General features: G+C 34.6%; 1 protein-coding gene and 1 pseudogene across 1 annotated transcript in view; one reads left to right on the plus strand and one right to left on the minus strand.

The window, feature by feature from the left end:
- Positions 1 to 21,414, plus strand: part of CNTN5 (contactin 5) — a 570,282-nt gene that overhangs the window by 477,571 nt on the left and 71,297 nt on the right. Inside the window, exons 15-16 of the mRNA XM_044919780.1 lie at positions 8,995 to 9,153; positions 18,572 to 18,721. Of these exons, the coding sequence (XP_044775715.1) occupies positions 8,995 to 9,153; positions 18,572 to 18,721 (309 nt within the window). The remainder of the gene's footprint in view (positions 1 to 8,994; positions 9,154 to 18,571; positions 18,722 to 21,414) is intronic.
- LOC123326275 lies at positions 1,565 to 1,662 on the minus strand (annotated as a pseudogene).

Genomic DNA, 21,414 nt, shown 5'->3' on the forward strand with positions numbered 1-21,414 from the left:
TTCAGTACGTGCCCTCTTTAGTACCCATCACCAGGCTAAATTTATTTTTTATTATTTTTTTTATCTGAGTTCAGTTGAAACACAATGTTACATTAGTTACAAGTGTACAACAGATTGATTCAACAAGTTTATATGTTATGCTGTGGTCACCAGAAGTATAGCTACATCTGTCATCACACAATGCTATTTCAACACCATTGACAATATTCCCTATACTATACCTTTTATTCCCATTACCTATTCATTCCATAACTGGAAGTCTGTATCTCCCACTCCCCTTCACCCATTTTATCCATGCCCCCAACTCTTCCTTCAACCATCATTTCTCTGCATTTATAGGTCTGATTCTGCTTCTTATTTCTTTATTCATTTGTTTTTGTTTTTATATTCCACATATAAGTGAAATCATATGGTACTTGACTTCCCTGTCTGACTTATTTCACTTAGCATAATAACCTTTAGGCCCATCCATGCTGTAGCAAATGGCAAGATCTCATCCTCTCTCATGGCTGAGTAATATTTCTGTGTGTGTGTGTGTGTGTGTGTGTATCACATATTCTTTATCCTTTCATCTACTGACAAACTCTTGGGTGGCTACCATATCTTGGCTATTGTAAACAATGCTGCAATAAACATAGGGGTGCATATACCTTTTTGAATTAGTGTTATCATTTTCTTTGGGTAAGTAGTCAGTGCTGGAATTACTGGATCATATGGTATTTCTATTTTTAATATTTTGAGGAATCTCTGTACTTTTTTCCACAGTGGCTGCACCAATTTGCCTTCCCGATTTGCAAGAGGGTTCCTGTTTCTCCACATCCTCACCAACACTTTTTTTTTTTTTTAAAGATTTTATTTATTTATTTGAGAGAGAGAATGAGAGAGAGAGCACATGAGAGGGGGGAGGGTGAGAGGGAGAAGCAGACTCCCTGCCGAGCAGGGAGCCCGATGCGGGACTCGATCCAGGGACTCCAGGATCATGACCTGAGCCGAAGGCAGTCGCCTAACCAACTGAGCCACCCAGGCACCCACCAACACTTTTTTTTCTTATCTTTTTTATTTTAGCCATTCTGACGGGTGTAAGGTGATTTGCATTTTTATTTGCATTTCCCTGATGATTAGTGATGTTCAACATCTTTTCATGAATCTGTTGGTCATTTGTATATCTTCTTTGGAAAAATGTCTATTCAAGGCCTCTGCCCATTTTTGATCAGATTATTATTTTTAAGGTGTTGAATTGTGTAAGTTCTTTATATATTTTGGATATTAACCCTTTATTGACTATATCATTTGCAAATATTTTCTCTCATTCAATAGATTGCCTTTCTGTTTTGTTGATGGTTTCCTTTGCTATGCAAAAGCTTTTTATTTTGGTGTCTGCTGTTTTCCTTGCCTTAGGAGACATATTTGGAAACATGTTGTTATGGTTGATGTCAAAGAAATTACTTCCTATGTTATCTTCAGGAGTTTATGGTTTCAGGCCTCACATTGAGATCTTTAATTCATTTTGAGTTTATTTCTGTATATAGCCTAAGAAGGTTGTGCAATTTCATTCTTTTTCTTTAATAAAATACTTCAAGAATTTGCATAAATGACTTGCACAGGGGCCATGCTAATCTTCTCTGTATCATTCCAGCTTTAGTATATGCTGCCAAAGGGAACACCAGTTTCATTGTTTTGCATATGGTTGTCTAGTTTTCCCAGTACCATTTATTGAAAAGATTGTCTTTTCTCCATTGTATATTCTTGCTATAGATTAATTGGCTATATAGATATGGGTTTGTTTCTGGACTCCCTATTCTCTTCCATTGATCTATGTATCTGTTTTTGTGCCAATACCATACTGTTTGATTACTACAGCATTGTAGGATATCAAAATCTGAGAATGTGATACCTCCAGCTTTGTTCTTTCTCAAGATTGCTTTTGCTATTTGGGGTCTTTTGGGGTTTTCTAGAAATTTTAGTATTATTTGTTCTAGTTCTATGAAAAACGCTATTGGTATTTTGATAGAGATTACGTTGAATATATAGATTGCTTTGAGTAGTTTGGACATTTTAACAATATTAATTCTTTCAATCCATGAGCATGTATATCTTTCCATTTGTCTTTGTTATCTTCTATTTCTTTCATCAATGTTTTATAGTTTTCAGGGTATGGGTCATTCATTCATTTCCTTGGTTAACTTTATTCCTAGGTATTTTATTCTTTTGGGTGCAATGTAAATGGGATTGTTTTCTTATTTTCTCTTTCTGCAACTTCATTATTAGTGTATAGAAATTCAACAGATTTCTGGGTATAATTATGTATCTTGCAACTTTACTGAATTCATTTATTCTAATAGTTTTTTGGTGGAGTCTTCAGAGTTTTATGAATAGTGTTATGTCATCTACAAATAGTGACAGTTTAACTTCTTCATGAATATGGATGCATTTTATTTCTTTTTGTTGTCTGATTGCTATGGCTAGGACTTCCAGTACCATGTTGAATAAAAGTAGTGAGATTGGACATTCTTATCTTGTTCCTATGAGCTAAAGCTTTCAGTTTTTCACCATTGAGTATGGTGTTAGCTGTGGGTTTTTCATTTATGGTCTTTGTTATATTGAGGTATATTCCCTCTAAACCCATTTTGTTAAGAGGATTAAACTATTACTTTTTAATGAAAAGTTTTGTTATTATTTATATATTGGCTTTTAAATTGGGTCTATGCAAAATGGTCCTTTGTACTGAATGGTTTATTACATGTAATTAAACTATACGGTAAAAATTAAAAATATCCCAGGGGCACCTGGGTGGCTCAGTCAGTTAATTGTCTAGCTCTTGTTTTTGGCTCAGGTCATGATCTCAGGATCCTGAAATGAAGCCCTGTGTCAGCTTCTGTGCTCAGTGGGGAGTCTGCTTGAGATTCTTTCCCTCTGCCCCTTCCCCCAAAATAAATAAATAACTTTTAAAATTCTTTTAATTTACTCTTTGTGGCCTGAGTTATTGAGTTTATTTCTCTGCATTAATCTAATCTTTTAGACAGTAGTAAATCTCATCCTTACTTGATTAGAAAGGCATGTTCAGGACTTTGTTTCCATGAATGGTTGTCTTTTTCTGCAGCATGGTCCTATATGTGTTTAGAAGTAAGAGGCATTCGTCCCCAAGCAATATTTATGGGATTAAAAATAGAACCAATTTAAGATACCATGGCATACTTGGTATCAATTCTTTTTTTATTTTAGTTTTAAACAATGTAAGACCTGCTTAATGTTTTAAGTCCCACCAAGTTTAATTTTCACTTGAGGCACGATTATTGCTAATTGAAAAACCTCTGAATGAAAAAAAAAATTACAAGAAAGTCCCCAGAATCAAATTAAGTAAAAACAATGAGAATCTATATAAAATGTAAAAAATAACATGTAACAATAGGGTTTTTTGTTGAATTAGTAGATGTCAGATTCAGGCAGAGAAAGTGATGCTATCTAGGTGAGACAGGGCCAGAACAATTGGTTGGCATGGGGAGCCAGCTGCAGTATTAAGAGGATTTTTAAAGAATTTTTCTTCAAGACAGGTTGGACAATCCCACGACAAGAACTGGTTGGCTCCACCAGTTGTTTTCTACAAAGAGAATAGGTAATGATTTCACAAGAAGTCAGTATACAATTTTCTATTTATTACCACATTAGTTTGTTATAATTTGCTTTGAACAGGAAATATCACTCCACTGGCTGTCAAGACTAAAGCCAAAACCTGTTTCAACACTTTTTCCCCCAAAGCAGGGGGACTCTTTTGTTTTTTTGGTTTTTGTTTTTGTTTTGTTTTGTTTTGTTTTTGAGGAGTTTTCCTGTTTCAAGTACACCTTCCTCATCTGAAAAATAACATGGTTGGACTAGATGACTGCTGTTAATTTAAAAATTCCAAGGTTCTATAACATTGCTTAACTATCACATGAAGTCGTAGATCCTTGTTTCATGTCCCCAGCCTAACAATAACAGCTTTAGAGGTTACAGAGAGACATATATTTTATTTGCTTTTCAGTTTTAAAAGTCAATGTCTTCTCAAGAGAAGAAAATTTTCTAACTGAACATTAGGTCAACAAAATGAGTTGATCTGATAGCAATCTAATAGCAATCCTAAGGGCCCTTGGTTAAGAGTAAATTAAATTCATGAGAACATGGCTTCTGCCAGGGGCCTTTGTGCTTTGTCATTTGCTCAGCAGTCCTCACCAAGAAGAAATGAAGAGACTGTGTCCATTTTTCTAAATTACTTATTTTCAAACAAAATATTTATTTTAGTGACTCTATATAATGGCACTGTTGTGGAGTGAGGAGGGTCCAAGGAGGACTTTCCAGATTGCTTCCCATCTGATACTGAATCATTACAGCTAAGTATAAAGTTAATATAGATTTCTGCTAAATGAGAGGCATCTGTATAATATTCAGACACTAGCTACTATCACACATTTGTCATCTATGAGATACTTATCTCTCATTAATCTATTTTCAAAGATATCTAATGTAAATTAGCTATAGCCTTTAAAGAGAGAATTTACTTCCTGATTTTTTAAAAAGGCAAAAAAATGGCAAAAATCTGACCATTATTAACAGGCCTTAAAAACAAAGGTATTGATTGTATTAATATAATATTAATGTAATTCACTTCTAAATATAGACAGGAAGATAATTATAGCCAGCATTCAGTATATAATCTCAAAAAATGTGTATTTCTCTATAAGTGAGCATTAAAAGCCAACATTAATAAAATAACCATAAATCTCATTTTCACTTTTATTATGGTTGAAAATCATATTTAATCTGTCTTAAAAGGTAAATCACATCATTAATTTTTCAGAATATTTTTACAATAATATATTCATAAAAATCTTTGGATTTATAAGGATTTAGAAAAATTATCTGTCCCAGGCTTTAATAATTTATTAAATCATATGAAAAGACTTATTTGCTTCATTCATGCAGCTATTCTGTCAATTTTATTACCATCCTACTCAATTTGACTGAAAAAAACTGTTAAATATATTTTTATTTTCAAATGTATTTTAATTTTAAAAAAAAGAAGTTATTTTGGAACTTTGTCTTATATGACAATTACTTTATTTTAAAACATCCTTTTACTTGTTAATTGTTGCACAATATGCCAAATTCAAAACAACTCTTCTGTCCTTTCTTACCTTCTTTTTTCCTTCTTATCCCTTCTTTCTTTCGTCTCTCCTACAAATATTTATTGAGGGCCTAATATATGCCAAGTACTATATTGAATATTCAGACAAATGGAAATTATAGAAAAATGATTATAGCCAACTTAACAAGAGCTATAATGAGATGTAAAATATACTCCCCCAAAACTTGAACATAACATTATCATTACCTGGCATTTGTTTTTTGTAAAAGATCTGTCTCTGCCAGAAGATTTTAACACATCTGGAGCTGGAACCCTATCTTGTTCTCCTATAAATCATTTCCACCACTCATCTCTCACCATTCAGCACATTGCTTTATGCATAATAGGCCTCCAGCAAATGTTTGGTTAAACAGAATATGCTTACAATAGTACATACATACAATATGGAGGCTTTCTTTAAAATAATAACTTTAAAAATAATTTTAGATGCTTATTGTGCAGAATTGGAAAATCCAAACAAGTCAAGAATAAAATTTAAATCATCTACAACCTCATTTCCAAGCAGTAATAACCACCATGTATACTTCAATGCATTTCTTTCTGGTCTTTCCTTTATGTATTTGGGAAGTAACTGTACATATATATTTACATATAATTTTGAATTCTAATTTTTTCACTTTTTATATTGTGAACATTTTGCACATAGTAGATAACCCTAAATATTAGTCAGTTTAATGGCTGCCTAATATTTTATCATAAATTTTTATGATTTAAACATTACATGATTATTGGACAATTACTTATTTACAGTGGTTTATAATTATGAATAATTGCACGGCCACAGTCAGTGTCCTGGATACATAAATCTTGTTCACTCTCACTGATTATTTTGCTAAGGACTATACTTGAGAAAATAGCCACATATAGAAAAAAATACTTGGATATTTATTAATTATGTTGTAAATTCCTTTTTGTTCTGGGCTGAAGTTTTTTTTAAAAATTCAGTCATTATTACTCATTGTTAAAAGAAGTACACCTTTCTTTAAGAAAACTAATTTTAACATTTTCTAGACCATTAATACTCATAAAGGCAAATTATTTTAACAAATAGTTATTTTCCACTACATTTCCTATCATGTCTCACACATAGGTGGTTGTTAATGCTTTTTGAAGAGGTAAATAAATAGAAGAGATGGAATGGAACAGAATAAAGGGAACAATATAGAAGAGCTTAATAAATGAGTTATGTTAATAGCTATTCTTATTTGAATGCATTAGCAAAATTTTAAGTCTTTTTTTCATAGCATTTTAACGATCCTCAAAAGTCATGCAGTGTCACTTCTACCATTGTCTTTTGGGTCAGATAGTGACAGGCCAGCCCGACTCAAGGAGATGAAAGAAGAGGCTCTACCTTTCAATGAGGGAAGGGCCTGCATGTACAGGGAGGAAGGAGTGATGGTGTCCATCTTATATACAGGTTGACACAAAGTCCTAAATGCTTTCTTCAAATGCCATCTTTATCTTTAACATATAATTTAAATGTGCTTTTCCTTAACCCACAGTTTTTCTTCCTTTCATTCCTTCAATTAAAACTACTTTCTAGATTAACAGTGAAAGGAGGAAGGAAGGACCTGTGTACTCCTTGCTTCTTTGGACAAATCAGGCTTTACAACCAGATTCAAATTCAAATCTTAGCTGTACCATTCACTAGTAGAATGACTTGGGCAAAAAACATCTTCTCAGAAGAATGCATTCTCTGATACCCACTGCCTACTATAACACCTAACATATAATAAGGTTATTGACTTATTTATTATTTATTAACTAATCAATCTCTGAGATTCCATTATGTCCTCTATGAAATAAGGAGAATAATGTCAGCCTCACAGTGACATAGAAATAAATGAACAAGTTATTGTTTGCAAAATCCTTAATACAGGGCCTTAACACAGTAAAGTGAGGATTTGGTAACTATTAGTAATATTATTACAGTTAATATTCTCATTATTTATGTTATCAGCATTATAGTTGCTCTTCATATTTGTGTCACCACAGTCTAACAACTTGTTAGACATCTTCTTAATCCCCTGGATCTCATTTATTTACCTCGCCTCATCCTTAGCTACTGTTTTAATGCTTTAAACATTCATATTGATGACAAATCAAACATATTCTTCCATAAGTCCTTGACCTTGTCAACCTTAATCATATTCCCCACTTCACTCCAAATAAACACAAATTCTCACCCAAAAGTACCCTACCTTTAAATCACAAACTCTGGAATTTTCTCTTCACAAGTTCCAATTCTTATATCTTCTCATCATGCTTTCCTTGATTCCTTTCTTTTATTCTAGCTTATCAGCACCTTTCTGGTTTTGCTTGACTCCCTAGTCAACCTTGACACCATGGCCATTCACACCATTGGCATCTTTGATGATAAGCCAAACCAAATTTAAAAATTCCTAAATCTGAATGGACTCAATTGATAAAAATGTTCACTTCTTCTTTCCTAAAAATGTCATTTGCTTCATGAGGCTTTTAAAATTATTTTTCCATCTCCCTATTCTTTCCCTGTTGAAATTCTCTACCCACAGGTCTTTACTAACTGCCTCCATTTCTCCAGTACTCCACCATTTCTTAGCCCCTTATAGTCTAGCTCAGCCCCTCTTGATCAGACTTTGTAATCACCAAATCTGACTCAGCAAAGTTAGACTAGAAAGCCAGGACCAGAGCCAGAGAAAGTAGTTAACTCAGTCCATTCAGATTTAAGAACTTATAGATTGGTTTGGTTTGTCACCAAAGATGCAAATGGTGTGAATGACAATCAAGGTGGATTAGGGAGTCAAGTGAAGCCAGAATGGTGCTGGTAGGACTAATTCAGAAAATAACTGAAAATACTTAAGAGGGTTTTGTGTTTGTTTGTTTTCATTGAAAATAAAAGCATCCTTGCAGCCTGAATTGTCTATATTAGAGAATAGAAGAATGTTAATAAGAAAATTGGCATGCTTTCCAGCCTCTAAAATGTAAACACTCTACATATCTTTAAATGCTATTAGATATCACTATTTTAGGAGTGATAATACAAAAGTATATTTCTCTATCAGATCACAGTTGTTTCTTGAAGCTAGAGTCTATATGCTCATAGATTGATTATCTCTATTCTATACCAATTTTTCATGAGCATAAGGAAAATAATCTCTATTTCCCACTCTCCCACTCCCACCAAAAATCATCACCATTATCATCATCATCATCATCATCATCAAAATCACACCTTCTTTTAATGCCCCACAAAATTTTTCCATGCTTCCCTTCTAGAATATACCCTTCCTTGGCCTGAACTATCATTATTTCAGAGCTCTTCATATTTCCCCTGTTAAAGTTTAAGCTACTTGATAGTCACATCACAGTATTTGTACACTGCAGGTTTCCTGAACATAAAAATTAGGCCCATAAACCTATACCTTTTTAGTAATGATGGGATCTTTTTTTGTTACTGATACCATTGCCTATCACTCTCTATTGTTGCCTCTGTAAACTGTGGTTGATGTCAACAGTCATAGTTGATATTTAATTCATATTCTTGTGTATGTTTCTAATTATATTTTTTCTTTTCCTATAAAATATAATGCTAATTGGTAATTGTCTCCAAGCACAAAATGTTAGGAAAAAAATCAAATCTATAATTAAGTTACCAGCAGAAATCATGGAAACTGCCTTGCATCCCATCTCTTTATACCGTCAATTTCCATTACTAAATATATATTTCATTAAGATGGTTAGATAGTTTGATTGTATCTTTATTGGAAATACAATTTCTCATGGCTCCTCATCATGGCTTGTACTTAACTTTATCCATTCCCTTTTGCCTATAGGTCCCCCAGGACCACCAGGGGTAGTGATTGTTGAGGAAATCACCGAAAGCACAGCCACACTCTCCTGGAGTCCTGCAGCTGACAACCACAGCCCAATCTCCTCCTACAACCTGCAGGCTCGAAGCCCATTCTCCCTGGGCTGGCAAACAGTAAAAACAAGTAAGAGGCTCTAACGCAACATCAGAGGCAACCAGAACAGCTTCCTATGTCATGAGCTGTATTTGCTAGCAATCTTAGTAGGATCATTTTGGATTCTGGAAACTTTGTTATTTATTATAATATTAACCATTGTTTGCCTCTTTTTATAAAGCTATCTTGCTTTCTGGGTGCCTGGGTGGCTCAGTCAGTTAAGCAACCCACTCTTGATTTCAGGCTCAGGTCATGATCTCAGGATCATGAAATAGAGCGCTAGGTGGCTCTGCGTGGGTGTGGAGCCTGCTTAAGATTCTCTCCTTACTCTGCCCCTTCCATGTGCTCACACTCTCTGTCTCTATAGTGTACTATATGTGTATACATATTAATTTGTAATATATATAATTGTGGGTATTAGCCTCATTTCTGGCTCCATGTAATACCCCTGCAGATCCAAGAAATTGAGGGAATCTCTAAGTTCAATAGATAATTCTAGAAAGATCACAAAGTCAAGTCACATAAACGGGTTTATTCAAGAATACTTATAACTTCTGCCCCAGTGCTTTTATCTTTTCCTTTGTGTGACAGCCCAAACCTTTGTAGCCAGGAAATGGATTCATCTTTAGATCTGGTGTAGTGCACTCACCAAGCCCATTTTCCTGCCTGTGGCTAATGCTACATACCCGCTCTAGCCACAGTGCCCATAATTCTTGGGACATTTTTCCTTGTGGGCACATTGCAATACATACATATGTTTCCTCACTCATCCCATATTCTTCTCCTTCTTACCTTAACACATGGCATGGCAATCCAGGACATCTAATCTTCCTCCTATTACAACCATAATTTCCTAGTTACTCTTATAGCTTGATTTCTCGCATGTCTGGGTTCACCTGTTTCTACTTTTTGTTGTTTGATAGAAAGATAAATGTGTAGGTATGTGTGTGTACATATATACATATGTAAACTGTAGCAAGGAAAAATGAGAGATTGTGTGTGTGTGTGTGTGTGTGTATGGCTTAGACATTTAGACTAAGTATTATTTTGGGGGGGGTTATTTGTTTTAGAAGTCCCTACTATAAAGTTGTATTCTCATTTTTCTAATTTAATTTGAATGCTGGAACATTTTTAAGTTGAGAGTTCTTTTTAAATTCAGTTCAGCAGGTACTTATTAAGAAATCTACGCTTTATTGTATTTATAAGGAAATATATATTTCTGAGAAATATGTTTCTTTAGTGATCAATTTTATTTGCCCTTGATAGTATCTAATGAGATCACTCGTTTCTCAGTCTAGCATGCCATCCTGTTGGCAAGCGTGCGAAGGAGCTGTACTCAACTTTTGCCTGCTCTAAAGTAACAGTTTTAAACAGTTTTTGCCCCTGGCTAAATCTGACCACAACTTTTTTGTGCCTGTGATAAGGAAAGAAGTCCCTCTAGAGTCACAACAACTCCCCTGGGGCAGTGGGCATTTTGTTTTCATAGTTGTTCTTTACCTAAATCAATTTCATTAGAGGTAAGCTCTAATGCAGAAATGTCTATTAGAAAGAAAAAAATTGGTTTGGGATTTGAACTCTCTGATAAAGTTAATGCAATATATACCACCATAAATAGAAAAAAAAAAAACAGTGAATTACTTATTTTTGACAAATAAGGTGATGAGTTGCATCTGGACCTTCTAGCTAATGACACCTGGAATTAACATCAATATTGCCTATTCAAAACTCAGACTCAAATCAGATGACTGTGAATGTGACTAATTTATTCATTTTGAAGAAAGTATGAAAAAGAGCCATAAGAAATAGATAATTTCACTGACAGACCCGTTTTCTGTTCAAACAAATTGCTTTTGACTTGGAAACTTGACTTTAATTTTTGTATTATTGAATACTATTAGCTGACTTCGTATCTTATTTTGTCTGCTTAGGAATAATCTAATCACCTATAATCATAAAATTGACTGGTCATTATTTACTTAATTCAAACATGTTTCTTAACTACTCTTTCTGTGGAGATGTCTTCTCTCTGTGGATATATTTTCCACGGATTGATTGGTTGATTAAATTTGTCAACAAGACAGGCTTCTTTAGTTTACATTTAATTATTTAATTACATTCCAGGATGTAATTCTTCTACAAGAAAAAGCATCCTCACAGGTTTCTTTCCCTGAATCAATATGGGGTCCTCCACTATTTTTAGTCACAGTGTGTTCTCACTGAAGAATGTTTTCTTTGAAACCAACTTATCCCCATACTTCGAGAAAAAAAAAAACCTTCTTTATAAAAAGATACCTGCAAGGCTTTAAAAATACTTATTTTAGTATACATTTTCCACTATCTTTCATCTCTATGATATTGCATTTGAAATCAAATGCTAATTTTATTTTTAAAAGTTTATTTTTAACTTATTTCATATTGCATGTTATTTCATCAAAAATATTAATACCTTCAATATATACTTTTTATAATTGTTTTATAGTACTTACAAGTAGCAAGGAATTTAGAATTTGTAAATATTTTCATTTTTATTTTTAAAGAGGGATTAGATTTAAGTATGGGGAGAGAATATAGGGTGACAGAGAAAGACTTTAAAGCCTATAGTTATTACTAAGATATGTATCCTTGGGAGAAAGGATTTTTTAGGTTTCATATTTTTTTTTTAATGTTACGCCTGAAATAATTACATCAAGGTTAAAACAGAAATTAACTGTACCAATTTTTATCACACCTGGCAATTTGAACTCCTCTTTCATTCATTCAATATAAATTTGTCAAACACCTTCCAGGTAGTATTCTAGGCATTTAGGATATATGGGTAAACAGAACACAACAAAAATCTTTACCCTTGTGGAGATTGTATTCTCACAGGTGAGGACAAACAATTAACAGAGAAAATAATAAACAAGTCAATTAATTATATAGTTATCTTAGAAGTTAGTGAATGAAAAAAATTAAGGAAATACTATAAGGAGAATCAGAAGTATTATGGTACAGGTAGTGTATTAGTCTGCTCAGGCTGCCATTACAAAACTATATACTTGGTGGTTTAAATAAGAGAAATTCTTCTTCTCAGAGTTCTAGAGACTTGGGATTCCAAGATCTAGGTGCCAGCCAATTTGATTTAATTCCTGGTGAGAACTTTCCTCCTGGCTTGCAGCTACAGCCCCTCTCACTGTGTCCTCACAAGGCAGAGAAAGTGGAAGTGAATGCTCTGGTATCTCTTCTTATAAGGACACTAATTCTATCAGATAAGAACCCCACCCTCATGACCTCATTAAATGTTAATTACTTCCTATTTTCAACATAGTTGGAACTAATGTATTAAAAAATAAGACGACACAATCTTCCAGTGTCTCTCCATTTCTCTCAGAATGAAAGCCCAACCCCTATATGACTTTGTCCTACAATCTCTCTCCAAACTCATCTTCTACCATTCTCCCTAAAGCTCACTTTGCTCCTGACTCAGTGATCTTCTAATGCTCCTACATATAATGTTTCTAATACCTTTGCACTAGTTGTTCCTTTTATCTGACAAGGTTTCCCCTAGATATTGGAATAACTAAATCCACATCTCCTTTAAAATTTCACTTAAATGTGCCTTCCTACTGAGACTTATCCTGACCACTCTATTAAAATTGTAACCTGCCTGATATGGACTGAATTGTGCCCCCCCTCCAAAGTTTATATGTTGAAGATATAACCCCCAGTATAACTGTATTTGGAGATGAGGCCCCAAAGGATAACAGATAGGCAATTGGATATATGGAGATGGAGTTTAAGAGAGAAATTTAGAATAAAGATATAAATTGGAAAGTTATTGGCATATAAATTTCATTTAAAACCATAAGATTGCATGTCATCTCCAAGGATATGAACACGATATAAAGAAGAGAAGAGTATGAAAATTGAGCCTAGAGCGTTTCAATAGTAAGAAATTATGGAGAAGAGGGTAAAAAAAAAAAAAAAGGATGCAAAGGAAAACTAGCCATTTAGTCAAAAAGGAAAGCCAAGACAATATAATATCCTAGAAGACAAAAGAATAAAATTCATCACAGAAGAGGAAGTAATCAACTGTGTCAAATTCTACTGACATATGAAGTATGATGAGAATTGAGAATTAATCTTCAATATTAGCAACATAGAGGTCATTGACTACCTTGACAATAATAGTTTCAGTAAAATAATAAGAACTAAGATATCACCAGAATGGGTTCAAGACAGAATAGGTCATTTGCCACAATGAAGTGGGATTTATTCTAGAGATGCAAGGTGGTTCAATATTTGCAAATCAAGCAATGTGATATACCTCTTTAACAAGAGAAATGATAAAAATCCTATGATCATCTCAATAGATGCAGAAAAAGCTTTTGACAAAGTACAACATCCATTCATGATAAAAACACGATAAAATAGGTATAGAAAGAACACACCTCAACACAATAAAGCCCATGTATGAAAAACCCACAACTAACATCATACTTAAAGGCAAAAACTGGGAGACTTTCCTCTAAGATCAGGAACCAAGATAAGGATGTCCACTTTCACCCCTTTTATTTATCATAATATTGGAATTCCTAGCCACAGCAGACAAGAAAAATTAATAAAATCCAACCAAATAGGTAAGAAAGAAGTAAAACTCACTATTTGCAGACAACATGATACTATATAGAGAAAACCCTAAAGACTCCACAAAAAAAACACTAGAACCATAAATTAATTCAGTAAAGTCACAGGACACAAAATTAATACACAGAAATCTGTTGCATTTCTGTATTATAGTAACGAAGTAACAGAAAGAGAAATTAAGAAAACAATTCCATTTATGGTTGCACCAAAAATAATAAAATACCTAGGAATAAAGTTACCCAAGGAGGTGAAAGACCTATACTTTGCAAACTATAAAACATTGATGAAAGAAATTAAAATAACACAAATAAATAAAAAGATATTCTGTGCTCATGGATTGGAAGAACAGATATTGTTAAAATGTCCATAGTATCCAAAGCAATCTACAGACTTCAGGTAATCCCTATCAGAATACCAATAGCATGTTTCACAGAAAAAGAACAAATAATACTAAAATTTGTATGGAACAAGAAAAAACCCTGAATAGCCAAAGCAATCTTGAGAAAAAAGAACAAAGCTGGAGGTATCACATTCCCAGATTTCAAGATATACTACAAAGCTATAGTAATCAAAACAGTATGGTACTGGCATATAAATAGACACATAGATCAATCAAACTGAATAGAGAGCCCACACATATATAGTCAATTAATCTATAACAAAGGAGGCAAGAATATACAATAGGGAAAAGACAGTCTCTTCAATAAGTGGTGCTGGGAAAACTGGGCAGCTATATACAAAAGAATAAAACTGGACTACTTTCTTATACCATACACAAAAATAAACTCAAAGTAGATTAAAGACCTACATGTGAGACCTGAAACCATAAAATTCCTAAAAGAAAACATAAGAGGTCATTTCTTTGACATCAGCCACAGCAACATTTTTCTAGATATGTCTTTGAAGGCAAGGGAAACAATAGCAAAATAAGACTATTGGAATTGCACCAAAATAAAAAGTTTTTGCACAGTGAAGGAAACATTAACAAAACAAAAATACAATCTACTAAATGGGAGAAAATATTTGTAAATGATATATCTGGGAAGGAGTTAATATCCAAAATATATAAAGAACAACTCAACACACAAAAAAAACAAAAAACAAAAAACCAAATAATCTGATTTTAAAATGGGCAAAGGACTTGAATAGACAGTTTTCCAAAGAAGACACACAGGTGACCAAAAGACACAAGAAAAGATGCTCAATACCACTAATTACTGGGGAAATACAAATCAAAACCACAATGAGATACACACCTGTCAAATGGCTAGTATCAAGAAGACAAGAAATAACAAGTGTTGGCAACAATGTAGAGAAAAATGAAGTTTTGTGCACTGTCAGTAGGAATGCAAATTGGTGCAGCCACCTTGGAAACCAGTATGGAGGTTCCTAAAAAAAATTAAAATAGAATTACCATACAAGGGGCGCTTGGATGGCTCAGTCGTTAAGCATCTGCCTTCCACTCAGGTCCTGATCTCAGGGTCCTGGGATCAAGCCCTGCATTGGACTCCCTGCTCGGCGGGGAGCCTGCTTCTCCCTCTCCCACTCCCCCTGCTTGTGTTCCCTCTCTCGCTGTGTCTCTCTCTGTCAAACAAATAAATAAAATCTTTAAAAAAAAAAAGAACTACCATATTAATGAGTAATTCCACTATTAGGTATCTACCCAAAGGAAAAGAAAACACTAATTTGAAAACATATATGTACCCCTGTATTTATTGCAGCATTATTTATAATAGTCAAGATAGGGAAGCAACCAAAGTGTCCATTAATAGATGAGAGGATAAAGAAGATATGCTACATATACACAATGGAATAAAAAGGCCGTAAGAAAGAATGAGATCTTGCTATTTGCAACAATATGGATGGACTTAGAGAGTAATGCTAAGTGAAGTAAGTTAGTCAGAGAAAGACAAACACCATATGATTTCACTTATATGTGGAATTTAAGAAACAAAACAAACATAAAAAAAGGAGACAAACAAACAAACAAAAGACAAACTCTTTTTTTTTTTAAAGATTTTATTTATTTATTTTGGGAGAGAGAATGAGATAGAGAGAGAGAGCATGCGAGAGGGGAGGGTCAGAGAGAGAGGCAGACTCCCTGCCGAGCAGGGAGCCCGATGCGGGACTCGATCCCAGGACTCCAGGATCATGACCTGAGCCGAAGGCAGTCGCTTAACCAACTGAGCCACCCAGGCGCCCACGAAAGACAGACTCTTAAATACTGTGAACAAACTGGTAGTTGCCGGAGGAGAAGTAGGTGGGGGAAGGGTAGAAAGATAAAGGAAATCAAGAGTACAGGTATCTTGATAAGCATTGAGTAATGCATAAAATTTTGAATCATTATATTGTATACCTGAAACTAATACATCACTGTATATAAATTCAATTTAAAAAAAGAGAAAAGGAGAGAATGAAAGAAAATATAGACAACTCTTTTAAGAAGTTTTGTTGCAAGATGAAGTGAAGAAATCATATTTTGATGTCAGCAATGTTATAATTTGCTTATGGGTTGAAGTGAGACAGGGGGAAAAGAAAGGAATCCATGATGACCCCAAGATCTTGGCTACAACATCAATTATCATTCACCCAATAAGGAATAGTTCAGAAATAGGGGGTGGAATTTAAGGTTGAGAACCTATCCAAACAGAAATGTCTAATAGCCATTGGACAAATGAGTTTGGAGTCTAGGGAGGTGGTTCATGGCTGAAAATATCGGTGTCATGACGTACAGAGGGTATTTAAAGCCATGAGACTAGATAAGATCACCAAAGAGTTAGTAGAACTGGGTGCATCTGGAAGATGAAAAGAAACCAGCAATGGAGACTGATAAGGCATAGTCAGGTCAGAGAAAACAGAAGTTTTAAAAAATATTTCAAAGAAAAGAAAATGACTATGTCAAAGAATTATGTTAGGTCAAAAAAGATGAGCAACAGAGACCTAAGCATAGGGTTTTATTAATAAAGAACATTGGTAATCTTGACAGGAGCAGTTATGGTAGAATGCTGGAGGTAAGAGCCTAAAAGGTGGACTCTCTTTTTCCCACCTTTATGTTTGGAGTGAGTTCAAGAGAAAATGGAAGGAAAATAAGTAGAGACAGCAAATAATAGCACAAACAACACTCGAAAAATTTTATATAGAAACTGGATGAAGGCCAGAAGGAGAGGAAATTTTCAGAGACTTTTGTTTTGTTTTGTTTTTTCGGAGGGAAAAATACCTGCATGCTTATATGCGAATGGAAAAAATATGTTAGAGACATGGGCAGGGGTGTATACAACCCAGATGGACTGGTTACCCTTCTCTATAATATCTTAAGAGAGCCACCCCTTAAGAGGCATAAAGTTTCCTCATAGGGGATTCAGGTTTCTATTAAAGTAAATGTTGGAAGAATGTTCAGGAAAGAAAATAGTATACAGGGGATTTTGTTAATAATGGATTATAAATTCCAGAGGTCACAGTAAAAGATTTCACAGAGCAGGGAAGGATGGGAACTAGGGCAGAAAAGGAAATGTGCAGAATTCTATGGGGATTGGAATAAAAGGGATGAGGGATGACCTAGATGTCTGGAGTTGATTGAGGTGACTGACAGATGTAAATTAAACAGCGAGGTATGTCTTTAGTGCACCAAAACAAGTATTGATGACACAGTGAACATTAAGGGCTAGGGAGGGCTAAGTGTCTGGGGAACTCTTCTTCCTACCTTTATGTATGGCAGGCACAACTCAGCATTTCACCAAGCTATGGACTGACTGGACAGTGGCCTTTGTCCCCCTATCTCTTAGACTCCAAGGAGATTGATCAGTTGCCAGTGCAGCAAGAAGAGACAGACTTTTCTCCAGGTCTTCATCAGCTTTTTGGTGCTATGAGATTTGTCAGGCAGCCCACACTGCCTATGCTCTGATCATTTACCTTTCACGGAGCTGATTATTTGGTAACATTCTCTTGACACATTTCAAAAAAGATTTTCATGTAAAATCCAAATGCATTTAATTCTATCTTGTCATGGTAAAACTGCACTGAGTCATCAAATCAAGAGCCTCCCCCACTCAACCATGCTTAAACAAAAATCCAGGATTGACATAAATCCAGAGGATCTTTACACATCATAAGAAAGGTTCTCCCTTTTCCCTATTATCACCCCTGTAAAGAATGTTCTTCCAGAAATATTTCCTAGACAGCAGAGATGAGTGAACAAAAAAATCAGTCCCGATTAGAGCACGTATACTATATAAGAAGTATTTTGCTCTGTGATAATTGTATTGACAATTTTATGCCTTAATAAAATCAAAATATTGTACAGAAGTCACTCCAAGAAGAGTGCAGAGCTTCTGCTTAGATCCCACAAACTGGAGTTTTTAAATTAAAGAGGAGTATTCTTAATCTGCTGCTTTGAACTGCCAAGTGGCCAAGCATGTTTGCCAGAACTGCAAGAGGCAAACTGCTCAAGAAATTTCCCTAGAAATTTAAGAACTATTTGCTTAAATTATAGCACTTAGTTACCCTCTTATTTGAGGCTGAGGGGTTGACAAAATGATTTTTAGTGTACATAATGGCAAGTTATGTTATAGCAATTTATGTATAAAGATGAGATGAAAGAATTCTAATTAACTACAACAATCTTTGACATGTGCAAGTGCTTACTTCCTGAAGATTGATTTTCATTTTACTAATGAGACCAGAGGTGACACCATGACCATGTGTATTGTAATAAGGAATTATGCATCAACCTGCTCATTCTGTTAGTACCTGTGATATCCTTGATTGCCGTTTGTAACTATTTCCGAGTCCTCCTAATGCCATGAAATCTCTTTCCACACCATAGTCCCAGAAATCATAACAGGGGACATGGAGTCAGCCATGGCAGTGGACCTTAACCCTTGGGTGGAATATGAATTTAGAGTGGTGGCCACCAATCCAATTGGGACTGGAGATCCAAGCACCCCATCTCGAATGATCCGCACAAATGAAGCAGGTAAGAATTTTAGAGAGTTAGAATTCAATTTGGCGTGCCTCTAATCACTTTGAAAGCAAGTTGAATTAACCATGGTTGTTTGCTTTATTTAGTATAATTTTTGATGATTCATTTACCTAGACATCATAAAATTATTTCCTTTAAAATAATTCATTCATTTTATTTTCAGATCTTTTTCTCCTTATTCCCACTAATGCATCTAGATGCTTCAATTTCCTCCCAACCCTAGTACTCATCTTCAAGTTACCATGAAATTGAATCAGTTAGTTTCTTTTTCTAATTATGTATTCATTCAATATAGCAATTCCATAAAATTCAGAATAGATAGGACCACCCTCTTTTTCTCCAGTGATAACAATTAGCTGTAATTGCAGTGAACTTCCTTAGAACCCTTTATGTTGCACTTCACTATCTGACCTGGTATAAATTATACTCTGCAAAGGCAAACATCATCTTAACTTGCCTACTGCTTGACATCTATGTGCACAATAAACATCCATCTGCTTCCTGACTTGGAAATACAGCATCCTTCTGGCCTTTTGGAATGAAGTATCTCTAAAATGTTTCTAGTAGTCACATAAGGGAATTAGCAGCTTTATTTAAAAACAGATTTTAAAATATCTTGCCCAGGGGCACCTGGGTGGCTCAGTCATTAAGTGTCTGCCTTCAGCTCAGGTCATGATGCCAGCGTCCTGGGATGGAGCCCCACATCACGTTCTGTGCTCACCGGGGAGCCTGCTTCTCCCTCTCCAGCTCCCCCCTGCTTATGTTCCCTCTCTCGCTGTCTCTCTCTGTCAAATAAATAAATAAAATATTTTAAAAAAAATATCTTGCCCAGCATCCGGAGAAAGAAAAATAAAGAAAAAATTTTAGTAAAATGTTTGACTACTTTGAAAAAAGTTTTACTGAGATTTAACTCTTATGTCCTTATAAAATTGTATAAATTGTATATTAAAAAGTGTTCAATAGGGCATTAGCTTAGGCAAACACAAATGTCAATAATGTTGATGAAAATAATCTGAAAACAAAGAAAAGGGGGTAGATTGCAGATACAGGGAGGGAAAAAACAAATTTTAATATTTTTACACTCGATATAATGAATCTCAGTAATCTTGCACTGAGAATGAGGATTTATGTCTAATTTTTTAGTGTTCAGCACCTAGAAAAGTGTCTGGCACTGGAACTACATATGTTTTTGTTGAAAGATTAAAAGGGAATATTTCTTTTTTCCTTCATATGCTCCTACCCACACCAGTACCTAGGTGAGAGATACATATACATAGAAGACTAAGAATTAACTGTCTATTTTGTATTATAGTTATAGAATTGGACCAAAAAATGTGATTTGTGACTTCTTACAAAGTGAACAAAGCTTATAATAATTAAAATAAACTACAAAAAGAGTTGATTCTTTCTCTAAAACACACCAGGTCTGATCCTTTAAAAAAAAAAAGAGAGAGAGAGAGAGAAAGAGAAAAATACCAAATGGTTAATTTATTGTACTAAGTGGGAATAACTATACAAAAAATGTTCAAATTATTTCTATATAAAAATTAAGCAACCAAGAAAATAAAAGATAAAATAGCCTAAATATGTTGGGAGAGATGCATTCACAGAAAATCTAACTTTTCTGCTTTTACGATTTGCTTAGTACAAGTTGTTCTTTCTGCTACTTTTTCAATAGTGTGAATTTTAAATTGAACATTAATTGCCTGGTTAGATTTTCATGCATTCATAAATAAGCCATGCTTTCATTGTGTACAGGTGTTCCCTAATTAAGAGTATAACAGGTTAGTCATTCCCCATTTTATGTACTCACTATGCAGATATTGAAATGACTGCCAATATTAGTACTTATGCTCACATATTTTCTAAAAAGAACTGCCTTATTTTGCATATTGTTAATTGTGTTTAAACAAAGGCAAAGATTACTGTCTAATTCAGAGGCTCTCTATAAATATTCATTCTGAAAATAAATAATCCATTTAGGATGAATAATCCTTTTAGACTTTTTATAGTACAAATCTCTTTGTACTATTAAAAAAGATTATAGAAAAACACTTCTACTTTTCATGCTAAATTGCATTCAGAGGATACATTCTGAAAGACTTGTCCCTCATCTCTTCCAGGAGCTACTTCGATCATATAGTTCCTGCCTCTTCATTTTATCATGAGTTCTTTACACATGGCATACTTTAGTCCATTAAAATCTCATGGAAGAGAAGAGAAATAGCATGAAAAATTGAAAGTTGAGGAAAGCTTGTCCTGCCTATTTTATGCTTCTTGTACTTTGGTACCACAAAGGGCTAGAGCTACTAATGGTGTTGAACCAAGTGCTGAGTTTTGTGCCTGTTTTATCAGGCAGCACAGATTAAAAGGGACACAAATATCCTGAGATGTCCTCTCAAGTGACACACTCTTCCTCTTTTAAGTACATGTCCTGTATTTTAAAAGATGATGCAGTTCTAATGGACCAAGTAATCTCTGAAAATCAACAGAGCTACTTGTAAGAGAAAAGATGTCACATTCAGGATATTGAGTTGATGGGGCACCTGGGTGGCTCAGTCATTAAGCATCTGCCTTTGGCTCAGGTCATGAGTCCAGGGTCCTGGGATCGAGCCCCGCATCAGGCTCCCTGCTCAGCAGAAGCCTGCTTCTCTCTCTCTCACTCCCCCTGCTTATGTTCCCTCCCT

Source organism: Neomonachus schauinslandi, chromosome 11, assembly GCF_002201575.2.
Source record: "Neomonachus schauinslandi chromosome 11, ASM220157v2, whole genome shotgun sequence".
NCBI lineage: Eukaryota > Metazoa > Chordata > Mammalia > Carnivora > Phocidae > Neomonachus > Neomonachus schauinslandi.